We start from the raw sequence: 23,956 nt of genomic DNA on the forward strand, positions 1-23,956 counted from the left end.
TAAAATGTAATATATTTGCAGTATGAATTCAGGTGTAAAAGTATATATACAATGTAAAATAAAACAGCTGGGGAATGAAAATGTAAAATTAATAGAATAAAAAAATAGAAATCATTTATAAATAAAATAGAGCAAATGCCAAAAATGACAAAGCACAAGTTTTGCCTGATACATGCATCTGCCACAATTTTTAAGTCTCAATTTGTCTTTTATTTTGAAAGAAATACCGGAATCAAATTGGGGTCTTTTGTCGTTACGATCGTTACTGGACGGTTTTGTTGGAAACGTCCGCAAGACAGTACCAAAGTTGATACTTGCGCATGTGTGAAGCATCACGCGCTACGAAAACAGCGATAGGAACGACGGGAAACGTAGTTGAAAGAAAGATTACCCGAAATGCAATAGCATTCGGGAAATACCAGGCGGGCAATAGGAAAAGTAGCACCATGCGAGAATTCATCCTACGATATTTGGCTGTTTTAAAAATCTAAAAAACAGAAGTGTAAGGGAAGAAAACATAGCAGGCTACCGCTGAGAAGGTCCGCTTATTTGTGAAAGGCGACAATTTTGTCAAAATATGTTTTGAGTGAAGATAAGACCGCGGATTTGGCCCTCACGCGGGCATCTTTCAGAGCTAACTAGCGTGTTAGCTGTGATGCTGGTTTGCTCGCTGAACCTCTTGATGAGTGGGTGAAGTGGAAATAGTTAATTGATGATAAATGTGTGCCTCTTAAAAGAAAATGTCTGGCTTTAACTTTGGATCAGGAACTCTTGGTTCCACCAATACGGGCGGTGGATTCACATTTGGGGCAGTAACCAGGTAATGGCAGATTTCAAAAGCCGATTTAGCTAACTTTAGCATAGCCAAAGTTAACCTGACGTAAGGCGGTGTTGTGTCCCCGACAATATGTGTTTCCTCTCAACTGTAACCTGAGTCTAACATTATTTCCACAACCAACCAAACTTGCATGACATTTGTGTTGCATAATGTAGCACACTAAAGAGAGAGATTGGTAATGGTTACTTTATTCTTGAAGTTCTTTCCGTTGTGCTCTTGTGGCTTGACCTGATAACTAACGGAAAATTTGGCGTTACATTCTTAACTGCAAGGGTATCACAGGTTTCACTTTGATCCACGTTATACATTTGTCCAGATCATCTGTAGCCTTTGGAGTATATGTAACAATTAAGATGTGTAAGGTAAAAAGTAAGAGGGCATGCCCCCCCCCCTCCGAAAATCAATAATGATGTCTGTATTTACAATGTAGAGCACATTTATAAATATGCTCTAAATTGACCCATTTTAATGGAGTAATTGTATGTTTGTATTACTGTGCCAATGACAAGTTATTCATCTGTTCTTAGATTGCTACTCAATTCTGGGATCATAGAAGAACTGTAGTCATATGACTGAATTTAATGCCTTTTTCATTTTTAGTGCACCCGCAGCCAGTACTGGTGGCTTCTCTTTCGGGACTGCTCTGGGTACAGCAGCCGCCATCCCTGCCCCTACCACCAGCACCACCACTCCGTCTCTTGGCCTAGGAGGCACTCTCTTTGGTCAGAAACCTACTGGAGGGTTCTCATTCAACACACCTGCCTCAAGTAATAATGTCACACTTATATAAAACACGCCTAATGGCGAGTGACAAAATTATCGGTAATTAACATGTCTGCATCTTGTCTTATGTTGTGATGTTGTTCCCTTTTAGGTGCAGCTGCACCTGCTACAGGCCTTACATTAGGTATGTTTGTGTTAATGAGATGTTTTAGAAGTAAGATTGTGGAAGGAAAGTTAATGAAAACAGGTTATAACCTTAATTTGTACTTATACTTTCTTTCAGCCACTACAGCTCCCTCCACCGGCTTTAGCTTGGCTTTCAACAAGCCCACCGCCTCAGCAACACCATTCTCCCTCACCACCACTGCTACCACCTCCTCGGCACCCCCTGCCGGGGCAGGTTTATCATTTGGCTCTGTCCTGACGTCCACAGCTCCACAGCAGCCTGCAGCCACGTCCTTCACCCTTGGTCTTGGTGCCACAACAAACACCACAGCAGCCTCAACAGGCCCATCACTGGGCGGGGGTCTCTTCTCCAGTACTGTGTCCACAGGTGGGATGCAAATGGATAGTCTTGGCATGTTCTCACATGATAAGTGATTTGAGTTGAATTTGGCAAGGGCTATGTAATTTGTATTGTGAAGTAATTCCATGCAAAGGTGAAGGTAATAAGAAGTTAAGGGTTTTTGTAGTTTGTGGAAACTAGGTAAAGCAAATTGGTTGTGACCTTAACATAGCGCTGTGACCTCTGATTTACAATGAGGACATTGGTGTTTTAAATCATTACAACTACAGTGGTTTTGATTATGACTCAGTTGTCTTTATTGAGGTATATTTAAGCATTTGTTCTCAATTTTAACAATATTGTATTGTTATAACCTATGTTTATTTGGTGTTTTAGGTTTGGGTCAGACCACTCTTGGAGGAGGTGGTTTAACGTTGGGCTCTCTGCTGTCTACCTCCACAACAGTATCAGTAGCCCCTGCCCCCAGTGTTGGCCTGGGTGGGGTCGACTTCAGCACTTCGTCTGAGAGTAAGAGCGACACATCATCTGGAACCAATGCACAGTAAGTCTTGCTGACCAACATACACATTGTTCTTTATTAAGTGGAAAAATGTTAACAACTTTTCTCTGAGAGGCATTCAATGGCTTCCAGTCCTGTAAATGTATACCTGATTAGTGAAGACTATACAGTTTGTTATAATGATGAAAAACATTCTTTCTCTCCCTTAGGGACAGTAAAGCTTTAAAAGATGAGAACCTGCCCCCAGTCATTTGTCAGGATGTCGAGAATTTCCAGTAAGTCTTGTATGTGTATATATTATATATGTATATCACAGGATTTGATTCACTGTTTGCTGGCTCAAAAGGCCTCTGTGAACATTGTTTGGCACGGAAGAATTATCTAATTTGTTTAAAAATGTTAAGCTGTTTCATCAGTAGTGCTATTGTTCTAAAAGAGACATGGCTGATTTGGGCTGTATGTTGTAAACACAGCTAGTTCATAGTCATAAAGTTATGATTTCTACTAGTTAGATTGAGTCTGGCAATGTAATCCAAATGAAATCTAATTTAATGTGTTCAGGTGTTTTTTTTTTTAAGTACTGGCTAATTGCCACGTAAAATCAATAATTCACATTTAATTAAGATATAAATACTTGGCACTGGTGTCCTTTTTAGTGTATTGTTTGAAAATATTTTGTGCAGGTAATTTAATGGTCTATCTTCTTCTTTTTTTATAGAAAATTTGTGAAAGAGCAGAAACAGGTTCAGGAGGACATCAGCAGGATGTCATCTAAGGCCATTTCTAAAGTCCAAGATGACATCAAGAGTCTCAAACAGCTTCTCTCTGTCAGTGCCAGTGGTTTGCAGCGCCAAGCTCTAGCTATTGACAAACTGAAGCTTGAGACGGCGCAGGTAAAAAAAAAAATCTGCACACACAAGCCTAAATGACATCTTGCTAGTCTTTTTTACTTCTGATGCATGCATTTTACATAGTCAAAGATCCATTGTATGTACAGTGGGGCCCAAAAGTCTCAGACCACTTTCCCATTCACTTGAACTGTACATACTATTGAACATTTTCAGCCATTCACTGAAAATGCTCCAGCTCTAAACCAACATGGATGTAGATAGTATTTTCCCAAAGGTATAGTTATAGACAAATCTAGTTCTTTCAAATAAGACTTGAAATGAGAGGTCCTTAATTATCTAGGTTTTTAACTGTGTGTTACTCACACCTCATTAACTGAAAATGTTGGACGTGATCTCCTAGAATGAAATGGAATCCTGAGGGGAAAGGATCTATAGATTATCCGTTTTAACAGAAATTTGACATTCCTGTTTCCTTCCCTATAAAGGAACTGAAAAATGCTGACATAGCACTACGCACACAAAAGACTCCCCCTGGACTTCAACATGAGAACACTGCTCCATCCGAGTAAGTAAGCTACCAGATAGTAGTCCCAAAACAAATCAAAGACGGTGCATTCAGAGTGATTTACTTCAGAGTGATTTATTTCAGAGTGATTTATTCTTCATTCATTCATTCTTTTTGCATTTGTCTTCAACTAAAACTTTTGTTGTTGATCTGTTGCATTTGAGTCCAATGAGAAAGCACTAAATATTCATCTAATTATGATTGTCGGCTTCTTTTCTTGTCAAGCTAATATGTCTCTCATCACTTGTCTCGGCTGTGTGTGTCAGCTTTTATCACTTCATGGATTTGACAAATATGAAACTGTGTGATTTTTCTGTGTTTAGTTATTTCCGCAGCCTGGTAGAGCAGTTTGAGGTGCAGTTGCAGCAGTACCGACAGCAGATAGAAGAGTTGGAGAATCACCTGACAACACAGAGCAGTGGCTCCCACATCACTCCTCAGGGTAAGTGGACATTTATCTGACTTTTAACACAACTCTGGAAAGTTGGTAAAATGTCTTTTCCAGGTTTTCTAAATCAGCATTAGTCAATATATTTTTTTATATTTTATTTATTTTATATTATTGTTATGTTAAGAACCAAGTTAAACACTGATATAAAAAAACAAATAAAAAATAGAATATTTAAGTGGCAAAAAGGATTTAAGATTTGGTTAATAAAGATTCTTGCTGATCATTATTTCTTGCTCTTTTTTTCACCCTTTTATTTTTTTCATGAACTCACCACAAATGTGCTCACAGATGATGATATTGTTGGGTGTGTTTTCCAGACCTCACTTTGGCCATGCAGAAGTTGTACCAGACATTTGTTGCACAGGCTGCCCAGCTCCAGTCAGTTCATGAAAATGTCAAGGTCAGTTCTTTTCCTCCTGCTTCAGGGCTCCAGACTAACTTTTTCCACTAGTAGCACTGGTGCTCCTTATTGAAAAATTTAGGAGCACCACTTAAATCGACATGCAATGCAATACATTCATGTTTTTTTCAATTTTAACTGTATTACTGATAAATGCTGTGATAATAAACAGACAATTTACAGAAATAACAAAGTGCTGTTTTATTTTAAATGAAAAAGTCACAAAATGAGGTAGTGCCTTAAGAGAAGAAAATCATGAATGGCAACTCTTCCTTTGCAATTTGATAGATGGTGTTGAATTTTATCATCATTTCAGCCTCTTCTGCAGACCGATTCATAGATTCCTGTCTATGAAAGGCTGTTTCCATAGGCGCTGCATTTCCCTCACAGCATCTGTCCCTGCATTGTTTATGTTTCAAGCTGTTGCTGTGCTTGACTAGGGTTTCATGTTTGAAGTGTGCGGTGGACTCAGCAAACTTTGTTTTCCCCGCAAATGTCGGACCACACTGAGAGCAGTACACAATACAAGACGCTTTTTTCTTTTCTATATGTTAGCCATGTGAACTGCGTGAGCCATTCCTGTCTGAACGTGTAGGTCTTTGATTTTATTGAAGTAAATTCAACACCTACTGATTCTTCATCTGAATTGTCCTTATCAGAAATTTTAGACTTGGGCACAGGAGGGTTCTGCATTGTTTAGAGACTAGAGCCTCTCTCACTACACCCTAACCCACACTACACTACAACACCAAACAAGATAGTCATGTGAAGTTCTTGTTTTACATATGTGGGCAACATGTTAATTATACTTTTTTTAAACATCTTTTCCTCTGTCATGTCTTGCATTGCAGATCTTGAAGCACCAGTACCTTTCCTATCGTCGGGCCTTCCTTGAAGACTCCACGGACGTCTTTGAGTCCAAACGGGCATCCAACAGGAAGTGGCAAAGTACGCCACGAGTCACAACAGGGCCTGCCCCATTTTCCAGTGTGCCCAACGCTGCAGCGGTTGCCATGGCAGCCACCTTGACCCAGCAACAGCAGCCAACTCCAGGTCTGACTGCCTACAAGTTCTAAAAAGTTCTTCTCATCCTCTTCACTTTCTTAAAGAGTATAAAGGAGGGAGAGGAGAAAAAATGTAAAAAAAAAAAAAATTGGAGATGACAGGATGAGTAAGCTCTAAAAATTTTGATAATTTGGGAGTGGAAAGGCCAAAAGGGGACAGAACAATTTAAAAAAAAAAAAAAAAGGCTTAGCTGGTGCAAAGCTGTTTTGTCTGTACTTTCTCTAATGAAAGAGAAGAGGCTAAAAAGAGGGAGAAAGGGGGAGAGGAGAAATCTGTTGCTAAACTCTGACAGGAAACCTTTGTGCTGCCTTTCCATCATGTCTCTCTTGACTCCGTTCAAGAGTTAGGCATGTTTATGTAATGCGCCTTACAATACCAGAGTGACATTTTATAGATGGATACAGTGTGAATCTGGCAATGTTGGTGCCAAGCCTGTACAAACAAACACTGAATGTTATGCACTTTCAGTAATACCAAGGATATAACAAATTCGTTCACCTCATTTCTCTCTTTCTCTCATTTGGGATATAAGAGCAGGTACACAAGGCTGACATGTTTGAAGAAATTATATGATAGGAAAGAAAGTCCAGCTATCTCAATTTTATTCACTTGAATCTCAAAGTTATAATTAGAGCTTCTATATATCATTTGAGTTAGGACTGTTTTATTCAATGCTTGAAATGAGCCGACTCACTGAAGGTTGTTATGTAGTGGGGTTAGGAGCATTAGACGTTTGCTGTGAAGAGAATGTGTTTAGATGATCAGTCAGTGTATAACATAAATTTATAATAATGTAGCTCCTACTCTCTTTAGTCCAACTGTCAAGAGGTCTCTTCCATGTAGGGAACCTCCAATTAATCAGGTGCCAATTGGCATCAGCTTACGTCACTGAAAATACAAGACTCCTCAACATTTTTTAGAAGAGAATTTATATAAAGACGCTGTTTCCATTGTTTGTAGAAGCTGCAGTTTCTCTTGTTCAGGGTCTCAGTATGTGGGTCTTGGCCCAATTTTAGCCATAATCTAAATAATTCACCCCCCCACCCCACAAAACCGTATTGATAAATATTATTCTACACAGTATTAATATCGAGCATAAGAAGACAGGTGAAGACTGAGCAGTTTGAACACACTTAGTGCTTATTCAGAGTCAGAGGTGTGTTGGCAAATTGACATTTTTAGGAATTTTTGATAGTACATCCCAAAAATATTTAAATAAGCCCTACACACTAATATTATAACTGAGCAGACCCTATTGTTTCAGCCACTTCAGCACTCAATGGCACACAAATGAACATTTATTAAACATTTTACAACTAAAATATCTTGGTTAAGAGTAGTTTCCATTATAGTTATTGCCACATCTCTGAGGTGTTAAACAAATTTTCAGCCTTTTTTGTAGGCTTTGGTTTGTAGGCCATTTTACTGGCATATCAGGGCACCCACTTTTGATTAACAAACTAAGCTACTATGTATATTAGAGTGTTCTGATGTATTTTTTTCTTGTAAAGTTAAATAAAGTGTAGTAAAGTCTTAATTCAGAAGATTGAAAGCAATATTTTAATTGGATGGGGTTACAAAGGCAGCGTGGTTTAAAATTTCTCACATGGCAAATTACAAAAACTTGTGCCTAAGTCAGGTTTCATTTGCAAATTTCTTAAGCTTCTTTATCATAAAAATCATACCCAGACAATGAATGTGACTTTTTTTCAGTATAATATTTGAACATTTGCATACATTTGATCGTAAAGCAGGGCATGCAGAGGCTATTATGAATAACCATCAAGCTCATTTAAGTATGTGCCGAGTAGGGATGGGGATATTTCATAAATCCATTGGTCCATTGCATTTCACAAACAAGGCCTGCTGTCACAGTAGGTAAGATCCACTTCTGTGGTAAAAGTGTACACTATCTTGGCATCTGTTTTTGTGTTGCTTTCCAGTTTTTATTTTATGTGAAGCCAAATTGGTGTCTCATCTTTTGTGTAGTGTAATCCTATGTGCTCTGGGTATGCTAGCTGTATAAAAAAAAGCTGCATTGCACTGTTTTAAAACACTGCAACTTGTTTCTAACACATAGCATTGCCAGTCTGTTAACCCCAGAGTTGGGAACTAGGTTACATGATTGCTGTTTGTAATGTCAATAATATTTAGCAAAATTCCCATCCCTATTGCCAAATAGTGGTCATTCTCTCATATTTGACTCGTAACAAAGCCTGATCATAAGTGGATGTCTTGGTCTCTTCAGTATTTATTTACCTATTTATTTTTAGTTTATTTTGTAAATGTGCATAGCTTAGTCCATAATTGGAATGGCATAGTCAAGAGTGGCCAGTATCACAGCACATACAACACTAACCGTGCAGATGGGTGCTACTTACTTAAGGCAGATTCTTGTTTAACCCACTTTGTTGGTGTGGTGGATGATCGTGTAGGCCACAAGCTTGTTCAGATTTGTGCCTCAATGGACATAAGGTGAAAGGTGCCAAAAGACTCAGGACTGAAGATATAATCTATTTAATTACCTGAACTGTAAATTGAAACAAAGAAATTGTTTTTCCATTACTGCATGAACTTGGTCTTGAAGTGGAAGTGAAACTGATAACCTTGTAAAATAGCCTGCTTCTTTGTCACTTGTTGCTGGACTAAATGAACCAGTATGCTCAGTGTGTTTGTATACAATCAAGTGTTGTGAACAAAGAGCTGAAGTTGTGTATGTTGAAGGTTCATGTATAATATGAATAGTTGGCAGCGATAAAAAGGACTCTGTATTATCATACTGTTCAATACTAAAACGCATTTCATTGGTTTGGTTGTTTGAAGCCAAACTGTTACTTGATTTAAGCTATTTCACCTAAGGGCTACTGTCAGTGTAACAGGGCTGGATCATTTCATGCTCAGTTCAGTTAAATGAAAATGTAGAGTGCTGTTCACAAGTTGTAATTTCAGGTATTTTATCCACGGTGGCGGTACTTTGTACAGACTTCTGCCGAATTAAGTTACTTGATTGTGTAGAAAATCTCTCTTGTTTAGCCCAATTTGTTTGGTAGTTGAGAGGAGAAGAATGGTTTTTGCTGCTTACACTGGTCCTTCAGTGCCAGTAAGATCCATTTGTGCCAAATGAAAAAGACAGGTGAGTGTAGTCAGATTGCATGTCCTCATCTCTTTATTGTGTGGGGTTTTATTTCCCACTGTTTTATGATGAAATGAAACAGTGTTGCTTGATGCAGACTCTCATGAGAGCTCAGTGTTATTGGCACTCAGAGGAGTAAGGACAGAAAAATGAAGTTTTTCAGTTCACTCTCTAGCACTCATCTGTATATTCCTGCTAGTTACAGTGGTGCTCAGTGAACCTAAATGATTATTTTCTTGTGATGAAACTGCTGTGTTAATTGATAAATTGCTGCTTTGGACATTCCAGTCCTCTGTTAAACAACTCTAAAATTTTAGGATTAAGATAGTTTTGGACGTAGCTGGATTCCCAAGTTGTTCAGATTTTTTTCTTTTGTGTAGTTTAGCTTACAATTCAACATATTGTCTTCCAGATCTCTACATTCATACATGGCACAATAATGATAATTATTGGTATTTCCAAGCGGTTTGGAGCTTGGAGTTGATAGTAAATATTTAGCCACCTGTATGTTAGGTATCTTCTCAATATCTGTCAGTAATATGTATGCAAATGCTGACTGCTGTATTTTCTTGAATGCCATTACAACAGCAAGAGTGATCCCATTTGCCTCTTTTTTTAAACAAGTGAAGGAATTGAAATGTGATTATTTTGTTTTTTTATAGATGGTACAGTACTAGCAACACAATTTGCCTCCTGTGCTAAAATCAGCTTGAGTTATTTTGAAATTCAATAATAAGTCTGAATTGTTTATATGGTATCTTCCTGTCTGATGTTGAGCTTCAAGATAGCAGTTCACCAAAATGGGCCTGATTAGTCAAACATCCAGGAAATCAGAGTCTGGTCTTTTGAGTGGTTGGCTATTACCGTTTTGAATGTTACTTATTTTCTCATATTCATTTCCTTTTGACTCTTTATCATGCGCTTACTTTATGCTGCTTTTGTAGTGGTTTTTCTGTATGTTGCTTCCAGGAGGTACTACTATTTGAGGTTGTTTTGTTTTTTTATTTTTTTGTCTGACAAGCTACACATCTGCTAATGTTTATCTGAAAACTATACTGATCTCTTTCAATATGTCACCTCACTTAAGTCTGACTTGATCCAAGAAAGGAAAGTATTTGTAGCCTGCAATCGTGTAGATTTATCCAAGGTGCAGTTTTGTGTTTAAAAACAAAAAGACCATTAACCACACATTTTGGCTGTGATTATGTCTAAGGATACACTGGTGAAGTGTTCAAGCAAACACAAACCACAAAGGTCAATCTGTTCCTGTTGGAAGGATGACCCAAAACTTGACCACATAATCTTCCACAGGCAAACTGTAACATATCACTAAGTTTCCTTTATTTTGATCATTTTACACTGAGAGGCAGCCATAGATGCCAAATTCACATTTTTTTATCTAAATCTCGAGTGCTTTTACTTGTAGATGAGTGTGTTTAAACTTATATAACCAATGCCTGTTGATAACAGTATATTTAATATATAATATGGTGTGCCTTTTAAGCTATATTCAACTATTGTGTGATGCATTTCTTTGGCGTATGCTAGTTCATTCACTCTCAGAAATCTTGAAAATTTGGAAACTTGTCAAATGCAGTAGCAGTTAGCAATTAACAATCAATTCTGTTCTAAACTGTTTGTTTGTGTTTTATGTAAGTGGAATTGCATATTAAATTGAAAATAAATCAATTTTTAAACAAAGAAACGTTTGTCCTTGTTTCTTTTTGACTGAAGTTGTTTTAATAATGCAGACTAATTGGAAGCTTTGCAAAATTTGATTACATAGAAAAAAAATTGCATAAAGAAAAAAAGACAAGTTTCTGAGTGAAAGAACTAGCAGCATTTTTTGTCAGCTACAATAACTACTGCTGATTAACTGGGATGTTATAGTTTAAATCTTTTAAAACAATATATGTAAAGTAGATATATGTGTGCATTGCTGTTGTAGAGGCATGGTGCATTGCCTGATTCTGCAGTTATACTGTAGTATTGTATTTCTAAATGACCATGTGGGGGTTGTATAGAGTAGTACTCAGCTGCTGCAGTTTTTTGATGTCCCTACCTTCCTCTTACACCATTCACTGCAGACATTCTGTTTTTTGCAGATACATGTAAAACTTTAAAGCTAAGTACTGAAAAGACAATTTTATAATTTTGTGTGATAGTGCAAGTCACAAAATACATCATTTGTTGTTATGGTGAACGTTCTCACAAGGTTTTTCTGTCAAAGGAGCTGAGGAACATGATTTAAATCACATGCACACACAACACATTCAGAGGAGTAAAGAATATGCTCTCTCTCCGTGCCTTAGGGACCCAGGCACCCTTGGGGGCAGGGTTTGGAAACCCCTTTGCCTCGGCAGTGGGCACTAGCTTGGGCTCTTCTACCCTTGGAGGTATTACCTCTGCCTTTTTTTTTTTTTTTTTTTTTTTAAAATAATTTTCCCTTTTTTTTTTCCCTTTCCCCTTACACACTCTACCATCCAATGCCAAGCAACATTTTTGTTTGAGGCCTTTCTGTTCTTTTTTTATGAAAGAATATATAGGCAGTGTGTATGTGTCTGAGAGAGTGGTGCAGCTTGGCAATTTATTTTTTTCTGTTCTTCCTCATACAAGAGGTCAGGTGCGTTCACACCACACGAAAACTGAGCAAGCCCTTGCTGTGTTTACCTTTACATGTGATAAGTTGGAAAATTTTTGTCCTAACTGAAGATAAATTTGGCTGAAAATAAAAAAAAGTTTCCTAAAACAATTCTACATATATATGTTGTTACTATACTTTCTCATGTCAACTGGCAAATCCACTTGACAGTGTGGGAACAAGTGGTCTGAACGCACACCAAGTTGGTGTGTTCTCTTGTAGCTGGTGTGAAATTCATCGTTCTTGTGTTTTTTTCCCCTTGACCCTTGCTTTGCCATGCAGCGTACTGTGGCTCGTATTTTTTCTCCAGTCTCCTATCAAAAGTTAGAACCTGCATAGTGCTGTACTGATTAGGTTGTGGTAGTTGTTTTGCATATACATTAGCTAATGCCTGCCTATGTGTACTTCTGAGGCACTGCTGCTTGTATTCGTTCCTAGTGTAGTGTAGTGTGTGCTTTGCCCAAACTTACTTCCATGTCACTTTCTCCCACAGGTTTTGGTGGTGGGCCAGGATTTGGTGGGGTGGGGACTGGGGGGTCTTCTTTTGCCTTCTCCTCCACCAGTAAGCCCACAGGAGGCAGTCTGAGTGCAGGTACATACATACTGTATATACCCCCTTCACGCTAGCCCCCCAAAATTACAGCAACTAGAAAAAGTATAGTCCAACTAGAGTCAGGGTAGACAAGTGTTTGCAAGTGTACCTCCAGAGTTGCGATATTTCCCTGAGCATATGCCATCAGAAGCAAACAAACTTCCTGTATAAAGCTATTCCTGACCTTCAAAATAATACTATACTATGGTGCAAATACTATACTACTAATATAATATATATAGTTTATCTGGTTTCCTGAAATAAGTAGGCTTTGCCAACATCATCCTTTTATGGTCTTGTAGGCATTTTACGCAAGTGTGCTGTCAGTTTGGCCACAACACATGTTAGGATCTGGGGTTTTACACCAAGTGGACAAAATCTGTTCACACCTTAGCGAATGCTACAGTCTCTATATTACCTGGGTATCCTTAATTGTCATTAATCTGTTCCATTACTTTTATTTTCTCTAACCTTTTTTATTCTTCTTTAACCTTTCTTATCTGTTTACTTATCTGTGTGCATTCTCTTGCTTTTATAGGTTTTGGTAGCAGCAGCAGCTCAGGCTTCAACTTCAGTAACCCTGGCATCAACCCCTCGGCCGGTCTGACCTTTGGGGTTTCTAATCCACCTGCTGCAGGCTTTGGCACAGGAGGGCCTCTTCTCCAGCTCAAGAAGCCCCCTGCTGGTAATAAAAGGGGCAAGAGATAGAATCAGGAAAGACAGAACCCTGTGACTGACCAGCTGACCACCTTGGGGTTTGTACCGGGGCGGGCCTGGTCTCCCAAAAGTATGTAAGTGCTACATTAAACAGCAGCACAGGATCACCCACTTAAAATCATTTGGAGGTATATGCTCAATAAACATTGAGAAAGATAAAATCCCATGGACCATCCAGCATTATCTTTTTCTCATATATTGGTCTGTATGTTCCACTGCTGTATGTACATTCATTTCTTTTAGTTTGATTCCAAGTTCCTGAGTCCTTAGCCAGTATTGATACAAGAAGTTGCCCACATTCACATTTTCCTCTCAGATGCATTTCAACCATGAAATTATATTATCTGGGTCTTAACACTCAGTTATTACTACTATCAATATTGTAGACAGTGGCATGTATGGAAAGGTTAAAAATAATGTTTGCATAATTTTAAACATGAGTTTGCCCATTCGCATTGCCTCAAAAAGTTGCCCTTCACACTAATCTGTAGCACAACAATGCTTTTGGGGTTGCCAGCCATGGACAGAGCTGGGCCAATTACACATGATTTCAGTTATCTTTGAGTAACTGCTTTTGTCTGAATATTTTATGAGAGATATGTCTTTGTGCTTTGAGGTGGACAGTACAGTTGGTTCCATTGTGTTACACAAACTGTCAATTGTAAAACTGCACTTGAAGGCCTTTCAAATAATGACTTGGCCCAAGTCTCGTCCGGGGGGGGGGGCTTATGGGGTAATAATTTGTTGGAAACAGCAGTCTGTGTCTGAAGTTGTCAGTGGGGAATCTGAATCTAGATAGTTTTATAGGCACAGCAGTGTCCAGGGTGGGTTTTTGGGGAAGCACAGTTTTATTTTTGTATCAAGCAAGTGGAGAAAGAGATATTTGGGAAGGGTAAAAGGGGACTAGCACGTTGAGGTAGTCCATTATCTAGTCCATGTAACCTGTGTTGTTTTCGCTAGACTCCATCCTTATCATTGTTTAATAATTACTTTTTAAACACATTTTGTTTGCCCTGTGTACCACTGTAAGAACCTTGGAGAGGAAACGCTGTGCTGTTTGTATTACATGGATCTCATTAGATATTAAGTTAGCTGAATCTGAAAGGGATTTCACAAGCAGATTCTACCTTCTTGACTTGATTTATACATGTGCTAGAACAAATTTGCACTTGCCAGTGTATGTGACCTGACAGTGATTGTGTGAATGTGCATGTGTGGCTATTGCATAAGTATGAATTTGTCTCTGGTCTATCATAGTTGCTCAGCTACTATTGTGGTTGGGGGATATTCTGCTTTTTTAAATTGTCCATGTCAGTCTGGATACCAAATACTGGTAGTTGTACTATTATTTTCTAATCACAGTCTGTGTAAACCTGTATTTTCAAGAACCTGTTTAATAATAAAATCTTCAATATGATGTTTTGCCCGTTTATGGCATCACTTCAATAAATGTGTGTGTTGACACAGAATGATGTCTGTCATAATGTGTTGGTTTGAATGTGTGTCACCTGGTTTGCAACAGTTCTAACTCAAATTTGTCAATAAAGACGCATTAATGGTTGCACTGATTTTTACCACTTTTAGAACAGATAATGAACTATGTCAACGTTATCATAGCCTATTTTCAATAGGCTACATTTCCTAGACATTACAAAACAAGTGACCTCTTCAAAGTTGAAAAAATTCAATGTAATACTTCCTATGTCAAATTGTGAAGTATCCAGTGTTCCAGCTGTACATTTTTTGGATAGTTAGTTAAATTCAGTTAAATTCTGTTTATATACCGCCAAATCAACATACCTTATCTTTACATGGTAAGATCAAGACCTTATATTTTAGAGAGAACCCCAACAGTTCCCAGAGGAGAAGGAAAAACCCTAACAGAACGGGACAGGGTGGTCAGCCTAGACTGGTTGGGGAAATGGGGGAGAAGAGAGTGACCAGGAACACCTGTGTATAGCCTACTGTTGTATTCATGCATTGTCAGACTGGATTTTATAATAATAATAGCGATATTCTTAGGTGTATTAATGTTGCTAATGATGATAGCAGTATTAATAATGATGAGTGTTGAGTAGTAGTGGCAGACCTTGATCACTTAGGGTTGCACACAGTACAATAATTAAGACGGGAGGAGACAAAAACATAATAGACATAATAATGTCCCTTTGTCCTGAGCGGTATGGCGCACCAAACTTTTTTTTTAAATTAATGTTCGATGAGTAAACAGTCAAAATTCGGAAAAGTTAATTAGCCTTCATCCAATTTCCGAAATAGAAGGGGGCGGTAATGTGTTTCAGGCACCTTTAAAAACCAAAGAAGATCGCTGTTGCTATGCGACGATGATACACAAACACAATTCAGGTGCCAGGCACAAATGGTCTTTATTTGAGCTAGTCACACATATTTAATTCCACCTTTCTGCGATTTTTCGTTCACATTCATTATTCAACAGTGCAGGTAACGTTACAGTGTTTAATGCGCAAGCTATTTTAACAGTCATAGAAAAGCCTTTTGATTCTATGCTAATATTTGCCAACTTAGTTTCAGTAGCACTATGACCGCAATAGCTCAGTTAAAGTTAAGGAAAGTTAGGTATATAAATTCAGAGATTCTGACAAAATTGAAAAGAATAGAAATACTGTGTCAGCACAGAAATACTTTCTTGGTCTGACCCGATTTTAAAACATCTCTGCTCTTAAGCGTAGCTACTGTAGGTAACTAACCTAGCGACTCTAAGCTAACATGGTGTCTTAAAATTTGTTTCTTTAGTCACTGTTTATGGAGCAGATTTAGGAACTGTTACTCCAAGAAAAGTTTAATCGAGGGCAACTGGACTTCTACAACCAAGTCCAGTTGTCCAGTTCAACTTTTTCCTGGACAACCATAATTTGGATGACTGAGAACCTTCACAGACAGCAATTGTTATTATAAACACACCACTAGTCGGGTGGCTAATGCCAGAGCCAGAGACATTATAATATCGTTTTTCTTTCTTGCTGTATTTCTCATTCAAGGAAATATGTAAAATGATGATAATAACTGTATCCTGTTTCCTTATGAATGAGATCTTCTCCAGCATAGCTCCTTTTATCTTGCAGAAACAGCTTGCTACCAGGAAACATACATATCTGTAGCTTTTTGAGCTTGAAACATGCTTTCATGGTGTGTACCTATTCTTCTCAAACCCCCTCAGTATAACAGCAACATCGGATAGCAAACTCCAAAGAACCATAATTGAATTTCTATGTTAATGGGGTTGTTATTGTCAGTGTGGGTAGATGTAAGTGGCCAGGGAGCTACCACTTTTTTTTTCTTTTTTTTTGTTTCTCTTAGACCTGATATTGGCTAGATCTCAATGTACTATATTGCAGTGTTTTATATTGCAGCCATGTCTGTCCTGGACACAATGTACTGTGCCCAACAAATCAGCATACCTCCTGAGCTGCCTGACATCCTCAAAAACTTCACCAAGGCAGCCATCCGAACACAGCCTGTGGATTTGCTGCTTTGGTCTGCGGCGTAAGTCTTAATGTCTGTCAGCAGTGGTTCAGATAGAAGAGACGTGATTGTGTTTTATTCCAATCTTGATTTCTTAAACAGTACTATAAACAGTTTCTCCAGGCAGCATCACTGTGCAATAAGACAGGCCCTTTTCACCTGTGCATCTTTCATTTTTGCATTGACTTGCTATAATTGGATCCCACGAGCTTCCATGTTACTGCAGCGGTTAAACTATCCGACTTTCTCCAACAAAGAAAAGGCACTTTAAAAGTAGCGGATGAAATTTAAATATTTCAAGATTTTTTTGTACCCCTAAGGACTGTCATATTCTCTGCTATTTTGTTGGCTATTGTAGCTTGGTAGTGTTTACACCAAAGGACAATAAAGTGAGCCATATGGTGAAACAAAGACAATCTCCTGGGTTACAAGATGTTTATGTGCTATTAAAGTAACACCTAAATTCACTGAAAATGTTATTTAAACTGTGAAGGAAGATAAGCCACAGTATGCCCTTTAGCATTTTAGAAAATATAAATAAACTTCAGACAAAGAAAACAACACATGATGACTTAATTGATGCTACCCATGAGTCCGTTAAATTGGACTAATACCAACTTCCAATTTACATTGCGTTTTATTGTCATACTTAGGAATCAGGTGAGATGACTGACAAACAGGGTGAAATAATATGTGTGCTAATAATGTGTGTGTGCCTTCTCCCAGATACTTCAATGCATTGTCTAAAGGAGAGTGTTTGCCTGTCAAGGACAGGTTGGAGATGAATGTTGCCACCCAGAAGACAGGCACTGGGCTGACACCAGGTCTACTTAAGACTCTTCACAAACAGGTATTTTCTCTGGAGCAAGACCACACCTCATAGAACTGATCATACATAATATGACGTAATATTTTTCTTCATGTTGCTGCTGCTGGAAGAAAAGTAATATACTGTATTTAATGTACTGCTTATTTTTCAGTGTGCTTTACTGTGCTTAAATTGCATGTCCTGTACAGGATACACCTTGTAATTTATTACCTTATATGCTTCTCTGAATGTAATTATTAGTGTATTACCTTTAATATCCACTTTTGTTTTCACATATTGTTTTTTTCTGTATCTGTATATTGCAGTGATCCTGTTTCCCCATACGGATTGCTAAAGCTTCATATTATTGTAAACCTATTTTTTAATCACCTGGGGCATCTACTGGCATCTACTGACAAGTAATATTCTCTTAGAGGTCAACACTTAAAGCAACAGTCTTAACTTGGATGCCGCTCTTTTTCTGTCTTGTGTGCCAGTAATATTAATATTACAGAGTTATTTTTTGTAACATTTTAATCTGTGTTTACTATAGATATTTAAAAAAACTTAATGGATACAAATCTACCACTAATATAAAATTGTACGGTTGATTTGAGACATTAACATGCTCAGAAATCTACCAGCTTTGATTGGGAGAGAACTCTTCTTCTTTCATATTTATCCCTGCTGTGTCTTAATTACATGGCTTCCCATATATAAAAGTTTACCATAAGTATAGGAAAGCTTGCTGATAAACAGATCATGAGTATCCATAGCTGCCAGATTCCCCAGAACCAATATTGCTATTTATTCCGTCATCTGATAAACTAGATGACCTGATTTTTTTTCTCCTCAACTCTCCTAACCCTTACTTACTGTACCCAATCATAGCTGTCCTCTTGGCAAACATGCAGCAAGGAGGAACTACAGAAGAAATGGAAAGGTCTTTGTCTACCAATGGATCAGCTGGAGACCCTGCTGTCACTGGGTAGTTTCAGCTCAGAAATTGACTGGATGGAGTTTTTTGCCTTGGGCTGCAGTGCTCTTGGAGCGGTGAGATGTTATATAAGGCCAGATATAAATGCAAATACCATGTTATACCATGTCTTTTGAGCCTTAAAACCTAATGTGAGGCTAGGCACACCTGGACATCCACAAGCAGTGCAATTTTTGCTCATCTCACACTCTCAAATGTTTTGACTAGATCCAGATCTATGATCCAGACTTCTCCATTAGGGTTCCCAGACTCCAGAAATCTTTCTCTGTCTACATGAATCTTTGCAATGCTATTAAGCGAAGGATTTTGCTCAGATGATGCAGATAGAGCAGCGGAGTCAGATCAAAGAGAATATCTTTACACATGGAGAACTTTGTGGATGATGACTTACACTGCAAAAGCAAATGCAGCTCAGAATGAGCAACATTACAAGCTCAGTGTCCGTAGCTTGGAAATCACACTACTGTGAATGGGGTCCTTGAGCACTTTAACCACATGAGGGCAGTCCTGTTCTATATTGATTAGGGTTTTCTTTTTAACAATCTGTGAGTTAGTGTGTGTATGTAAGTGTATTTGTAGTGTGTGCTTGTGGGATGTGATCATCCTTGAATGTTGAATGCATGTTTTTGTATTTTTCTGTCTGTTTTTTGAGTAAGTCCCACTGTCACATTTTTTGTGTCTATATATACACTCTCTCAGACCCTCATGAGTTCCTTGAAGTTTGCCTGTGAGATCCTGACAGAGGATGAAGAGGGTGGTGCTGCAAGGATCCCATTCAACGTCTTTGTCAAACTTTACACTTACCTCGCTCATCTGGACGGGGACATACCGCAGGACCACATTGACAACTTCCTCCGCAGCTTGCAGCCACAAGTGTAGGTGTCATTTATGTGTGTGTGGTGTGTGTGTGTATGTATTCTCTTCAGAAGTATAGTTGTCTGGCTTGCAATAAGCAGAATGGGCAAATTGTTTCATCAATTGATTTGCTTCCAAGTTCTCTATTTTCAAACAGCCTAATTATTTTTCTCATTTCAATATGTTCCCCTTGGATAAAGCTGCTGTCGAATCTCATAAAAAGTTCTTAATTGACTCTTTTGTGTATCAAGATGTTCAGTCATCGGGGTCAGTTGATATTTAATCTATCTAAGTATTATTCAGGCAACTTGACTTGGTCAAACCTGGTTTGATAAAAACTCCAAAAAGTATAGTTGGATATTGATATGAACTGGATATTTTGTTCCTTAATTTCTCAAATATTCCCGATTTAGTCACTTAAGGTAGCAAACACATAACTAAGGATTTGATTAGCTTAACGTTTTAGCACATTAGATTTTATCCAGTATAGACTGTGCTGCTGAACATGACTAGGTGTGCTGAACACTGCTTTAGCTCTGTTAGGCCCAGCATTTCTGCCTGTCAAAGAAGTAGGCTCAAAAGCACAGACAGTTTAAGAGCTTAGCTGGACTTAGATGATGTTAGTGATATTCACTGTTCACTGAAAATAGTTATGCTGCTGAGTAGAGCTGTTGCCCTGATGCACTGATGTCTTTGCCCGACAGCAACAAGCAGAACGGCATGATTCAGGTTTCCAACTTCTACATCAGCAGGAAGTGAGGGAAAGAGAGACGGAAAGCAATGGAAGACAGGAAGGAAAGAATAGAAGTAAAAAAACATGACAGTGTTCAATTAATAAATGGGTCTACTAATGCTCCTTCAAGCACAGCTGTTGTTTCATTACCTAGAAATTGGTTCCATTAATTGTTAGCATCAGGCACAGTGGGTTATTATTCATCACTGTCCAGCTGAATGAGGCTGCTACATTGAGTAAGGTTAGAATCTTTTAATGAGCAGCCAGAGAGGCACAAAGCTGCCTTACACAGACTGTCAGGTGGAGTGTACATATGATTTTTATTGCCTGTTCCCTTATGTCTGGGTTAGCCAAAGTTCACTTATCGTACACACAAGCTATCAGCTTGCAACGTCACTGCATTTGGCCTAAGTGTATTCATTTCACCCAGCAGATGAAAAAGAGGAGAGGTAAAGACATAAGCTCTTGGGGCATAAAAGCATGATTTTCAGCTGACGTTAAAAGCCTAAAACCTTCTGTGTTTTGTTTACTCCCCCATGCAATATTGTAAATGGGTAAGTACAAATGCACACTTAGACAGGTTTATTACAATAGTCAGGATGAGAAAATCTCAGAGGCACAAACACACACGTGCACTATACATAGTCAGTCTCACAGTCTATCTGAACTTGAACTCAGAATTTTTACATTTACACGTTTTTAAAAGGACACTATTGCATGTGTCAGTGTGAGAACATAATCTGTGGTAGGTCACAGGGGGACAATATGATGTTTACCCTGACACACACACACACACACACACACACACACACACACAGACTTGTAATCTATGTTATTTTTTGAGTATCCCATCAGGCAGGACAGGAAACAGGATCAGTAGGAATTCACATTTGGCTGTAAGTTTTAGGGGTGGAGGATACCACACACACACACACACACACACACACACACACACACACACACACACACACACACACACACACACACACGCACACATAATTTACTAACAATGTAATTTGTTTATGAAATAACACCATATAACCATAAGCTATCATTCAGAGTTCATACATGAAGATGTGGATGGCCCAACCTTACTTACAAAGTTAAATGGAAACTTTGAATTTTAAACTGCACTCATCTGATTTTCCAAGAAGTTTTAAACACAATAAAATTAATTTGCCAAACAAAATTAGAGACTTTTAAGACTTTTAGAGAATTAGAGATTTAGACCCTTTTTGCCCTTTTTTGACCGCAGTAGCTTTTCCAGAAACGTTTTTTTAGGAATCAGGAACTTCCAGTTTTGGCTCAAGGGCTATGGTTTCTTCTCCTCCAAAAAGTCCCTGCTCCTGAGCTGGTGCTTTCCAGTAGCCAAGTCACTGTTGTGATTGAGTTTTCAACTCTGAACACTGCTTACTGCTGTGAATACAAACCTGACTCAATATTAGGAGTTTTGGTGGGGATTTTGTATAAAGGGACCTATTACGCTCATTGATAAGCTCAGAATGACCATATAAAGAAATCTGTTCTACCAAAGAAGAAAAACCCATTGGAAACTTAGTGTTCAGAGCAGTCTGACACCTGAGCTTTTGTCTCACAGGGATTACTTTTATATGGGTTTACCTGATTATTTGAAACTTTGGCCATGATTAATATAAACATGAACATCTGACATTGTAACATTATATCACAGAAATTAAGGAATCAATTTAATTTTACTTGTGTTTTGAACACAGTTTTACTTGTTGACTGACTTATAGACAGTTGGCAAAAGAAGCAAAACAAACAAATGTAGTAAAACAGAAAAAAAAGAACAAATACTTTTGATCCTCACTTGTACAATGTTGTTTTGGCTTTTTCAGAACATCCTTCTCCACCTGGCCACGTGTTTCTTGCTTCAAGCATAGATTTAAAATTCAAAATCAATATCTACAAACTGTGTTGTGCCAAACCAAACTACTTGATTTCTGTTATTGTCCTGTCAGGTCACACCTGTCCTGGTATACAGTTCTAGTGAAGTAAATCCTATTTTCTATTCATGTATAATTTACCTAGACAATCATGGACCTTGTTATCATGCATTGATCAGTAGGCTACACCTGATATTAAAGGCAAAGAGATAAGGTTGAAACACAGAGAAATATTCCTGTATTTATTTTATTTTATTACTGTTCTGATAATTCACAAAGCATTTGTAAGCCTATCCTCAAATGTTTATGTAACTAACTTTTATTTTTAGCTGCATGCATTAGTACAATGGTTTTACTGTACAGCTGTATGCTCCATTGTTGTAGGATGTTGAAACTCCAAAGAAACATGATGCCATTGCAAAGATGTTAGTGGTTTAGGAATCTCATTTCCAGGGTGGGACCCTGTTGCACAACCTGAACTGTTTCTTCAAGCTTTGCTCATAACATCACATCTCCAGGGACACGGTGAATGTAGCAGAACAGTGCGAAAGAGACAGGAGAGGAGAGAGTGGACACAAAGGCTCCCTTTTAGTATTCCTCTTTGTAGCTGCTATGTAATAGATTTCAGGATAAGGATAAAGGAAAACATGATTCATGATGTATTGTGAAGTTGCAGAACATGGATTTTATCAGTCAGCGGTACTGTTACTGTTCTCACTATAGTTGCACTTTATTTTGCTGACAGCATTTCTTAGGAAATTGTTGAAACATTTTTTCTTACATGATTTAATTCATCTAGAATTCATTGGTAGACTTGGCTGTTTGTATCAGTATCTATTAGTTTGTATTAGTTACCTGATAGTAACCTTATTAACTATAATGATTTTGTCATGTTAACAGTGTGATGTGGGAAATTTTGCATTAGTTTTTCAGTTGGTGCTTACAGATTGCACTGTAAAAAATGTCATAGATCTCTAACAGCATACTATATGTTACAGAGAGTTTCAGCATGGATTGATTAAACCTCTGGACTTCATCCATTGGGACGATGTGGACTCAACTCCTACTGATTCATCAAACTTTGCCAGAGCAACATCAAGAGATAAATAAATCTAAAGAGAAAATGCCTGTTACTACACTGTATCTGATGTACTAATGTGCTAGAGACATGGATTTAATGCCATTGACACCACCGATACTTTCCTCAAGAGACATTTTAAACCAAGAATTCTTCTCACATTCACCACCATCTTAAAGATGAGGTGCGATAAGCAAGGAAAAACCACTATAGCTGCCTGTGTTAGGCACTTGTCAATCAAGCAATCACCTCCGCAGCACTTTTCTCTTAAGCCTCATTATCTTCTTAATGGAACAATGATCTCATAATCTCCCTGTGACACACATGAGCAGATGTAAAATTAATTACTCAGACTCCTTGTGAAAAAAAATTTAATTACTTTGTATTTCAAGCGAAGTTGGCAGAGTTTTCCACTGATTTCAACACATTCTGGTGTTTCTTTGAGCCACTATCCTGCAGCCATTGGAAGAGCAGCATTTTAAGACACCTCCTCAGTGGGTTCACCACTCAGCCTCACTTTTACAGTGAGGCTATGTGTGTGCTTGTCCGAAAGAGGACAGACTTTAGTTCTTCTGCAAAATGACTTGGACTTTTATCATGTAGTGTTACTGCTGTCACATCTAATTGTTTTGTCTCATTCGTCGGAAAAGGACCTTGTTTTCTTAAACAAATAGATTGTTAAATTCTATGTAATGTTTTTTGTGTCTCTATTTAATATTATTACTGATTTTGTCTGTGTTTTAATAGCATTTGTGGAATATGGTAACAGTGAATGAAGTTGATTTGTCCGGGCATTGATTTTACACACATGAACATCACAAAAATAACTTAATTGAGGGCCATTGCAGGCTAATTAAAATTAGTTAATTAACAATTGTGGAGTATTGAATTTCTCATATTCAGCTAGCTGCAAAAGCTTTGTCTGTCACTGCATTCAAGTGTTGTCCTTAACTCCTGTCCTTTTGTCTATCTAGGCTTCATTAACTGATTAAGCAATAATGTGGACTTTTCAATCAAGCTATTAATGATCAGTACATTAGGCCTTTGCTATGAAGAGGAGAAAAACAACATTTCCA

At 38.0% G+C, this 23,956-nt stretch overlaps 2 protein-coding genes across 5 annotated transcripts; both read left to right on the plus strand.

The window, feature by feature from the left end:
- The first annotated feature begins 427 nt into the window (after positions 1-427).
- On the plus strand, positions 428-14,418 carry nup58 (nucleoporin 58). 3 transcript variants are annotated; one of them, XM_022766251.1, is made up of 14 exons: positions 428-820; positions 1,439-1,605; positions 1,713-1,745; positions 1,845-2,114; positions 2,463-2,628; positions 2,796-2,861; positions 3,305-3,479; positions 3,923-4,002; positions 4,326-4,444; positions 4,771-4,853; positions 5,705-5,906; positions 11,364-11,447; positions 12,186-12,284; positions 12,823-14,418. In XM_022766251.1, exons 1-14 carry the CDS (start codon positions 741-743, stop codon positions 12,990-12,992), a joined length of 1,794 nt encoding a protein of 597 aa, XP_022621972.1. In that variant the 5' UTR covers positions 428-740; the 3' UTR covers positions 12,993-14,418. The 3 variants fall into 3 exon arrangements, with proteins under 3 accessions (XP_022621972.1, XP_022621973.1, XP_022621974.1); XM_022766252.1 differs by lacking the exon at positions 11,364-11,447; XM_022766253.1 differs by lacking the exons at positions 11,364-11,447; positions 12,186-12,284.
- Positions 14,419-15,355: 937 nt separating this feature from the next.
- On the plus strand, positions 15,356-23,685 carry ropn1l (rhophilin associated tail protein 1 like). 2 transcript variants are annotated; one of them, XM_022766322.1, is made up of 6 exons: positions 15,356-15,461; positions 16,391-16,523; positions 17,229-17,352; positions 18,202-18,363; positions 19,007-19,182; positions 22,801-23,685. In XM_022766322.1, the coding sequence occupies exons 2-6, from the start codon at positions 16,393-16,395 to the stop codon at positions 22,910-22,912; spliced, it is 705 nt and encodes a 234-aa protein (XP_022622043.1). In that variant the 5' UTR covers positions 15,356-15,461; positions 16,391-16,392; the 3' UTR covers positions 22,913-23,685. The 2 variants fall into 2 exon arrangements, with proteins under 2 accessions (XP_022622043.1, XP_022622045.1); XM_022766324.1 differs by lacking the exon at positions 22,801-23,685 and adding an exon at positions 19,867-19,921.
- Positions 23,686-23,956: the final 271 nt, after the last annotated feature.

The sequence above is a fragment of the Seriola dumerili genome, unplaced genomic scaffold (genome assembly GCF_002260705.1).
Source record: "Seriola dumerili isolate Sdu_G_001 unplaced genomic scaffold, Sdu_1.0 BDQW01000822.1, whole genome shotgun sequence".
Taxonomy (NCBI): Eukaryota; Metazoa; Chordata; class Actinopteri; order Carangiformes; family Carangidae; genus Seriola; species Seriola dumerili.